A 1,416-nucleotide genomic window follows, 5' to 3' on the forward strand; every position below is an offset into this window, starting at 1 on the left:
ATGGATTTAGGATGGCAGAATTATTGAATTATTACAGCATCATACTCCTCAACTCACTGGCACTGAGAACTGGACAGTTTCCTATATTATACGAAATTCTCAATGGAATATCACGTTACCTTGTCTTATGCCTCTGGTGAATGAAATTACTAAAATCAAAATTTCTGGACAAAGGGATCAATGGGTTTGGCTACCTGCAGCTAGTGGTAAGTTCTCTTTTGCTTCGGCTTGGGATCAAGTTAGGACTCCCTACAATAGGTTTGAGCTTTACAATGTGATTTGGTTCCCTTCAGTAAATCCTAAAATGGCCTGTTGTTTGATTAAAAGTCTATACAATAGACTGGCTACTAGAGACAGGCTTTCAAAATTTGGGATCTCCTCAATGGAGGATTGTGTTCTTTGTTCTAGTGAGAAGGAAACTAGAGACCATCTCTTCTTTCAATGCCCATTTACAGCTTTTATTTGGAAACTCTGTAAATTAAAATTGCTATTGGATTCTACTGTTATTCAAGATCTTAGAACTGAAGCGCTGCAAATTCAACAGAAATTCAAGGTGAAGAATAGAACATACAAACTGGCAAGATTGGTTTTAAGTGCTACTGTGTGGCATATCTGGCAAGAAAGAAATCGTCGAATCTTTCACAATCAAAGGATGCATAAGATTTTGGTGTTTAGGAGACTTTATGAAGATATAAATGTTCTTCTGAGAACCTGTAATTGGAAGGCGGGAAATGAAGCTGTTCTAGCCAATTGGAGTCTGGAACCAATTAGTCGTGAATAGTGATCTCACTTAGTGTTTTCGAGTTTTATTTGTGTAAGGGGCAGTACTATTTTCCTCTTTGTTTTGGTTTTGGGTAATACTGTTTTTCCTTTAGTTTCTTTAGTTGAGGGTGACGGCCATGGTCCTCTCTCCTCTCTATAGTTTCTAAGGTTTGATTCAGTGTCACCCAGCCAATTTATGTAAATATGTACTAGCGTTATGATATAAATGAAATACTTATCTTTCAAAAATTTGTATATATGGTCTTGAAAAATAATTTTTGATCAAGAGACTTGAAAGTTATTTAAAACAAAGAGTTGGCATGTTCTTTTCAAAACTTTTTAATTAAATTTCTAAGATTTGACTTGGTTTTGTATTGCTATAATGAAAAAGATTTTCTAGGGGATTTACATTGGAGTTATATATAAAAACGTTTTCTTGATTATTAACTAGCTTTAATTAGAATGATTAAATATATCAAGGAAAATCTGTTATTTACTAACTTATTTAACTTGGCAAATTGACCGAATTTTGTGGGTATATTCACTGCAAACCCTCACGAGACTATAACTCGTCCACTGGGGTAATCTAGGGGTTTAAAGGTTTGTTGTATGCGCTAAATACAACCGCGATTCCTGCGAAAGTGAGTTAGGATT

The 1,416-nt window shown here is 34.9% G+C and overlaps 1 protein-coding gene across 1 annotated transcript; it reads left to right on the forward strand.

Annotated features, from left to right (window-relative positions):
• On the forward strand, nucleotides 305-781 carry LOC109831256. The gene has a single exon (XM_020398590.1). It carries the CDS (start codon nucleotides 305-307, stop codon nucleotides 779-781), a length of 477 nt encoding a protein of 158 aa, XP_020254179.1.

The sequence above is a fragment of the Asparagus officinalis genome, chromosome 2, assembly GCF_001876935.1.
Source record: "Asparagus officinalis chromosome 2, Aspof.V1, whole genome shotgun sequence".
Taxonomy (NCBI): Eukaryota; Viridiplantae; Streptophyta; class Magnoliopsida; order Asparagales; family Asparagaceae; genus Asparagus; species Asparagus officinalis.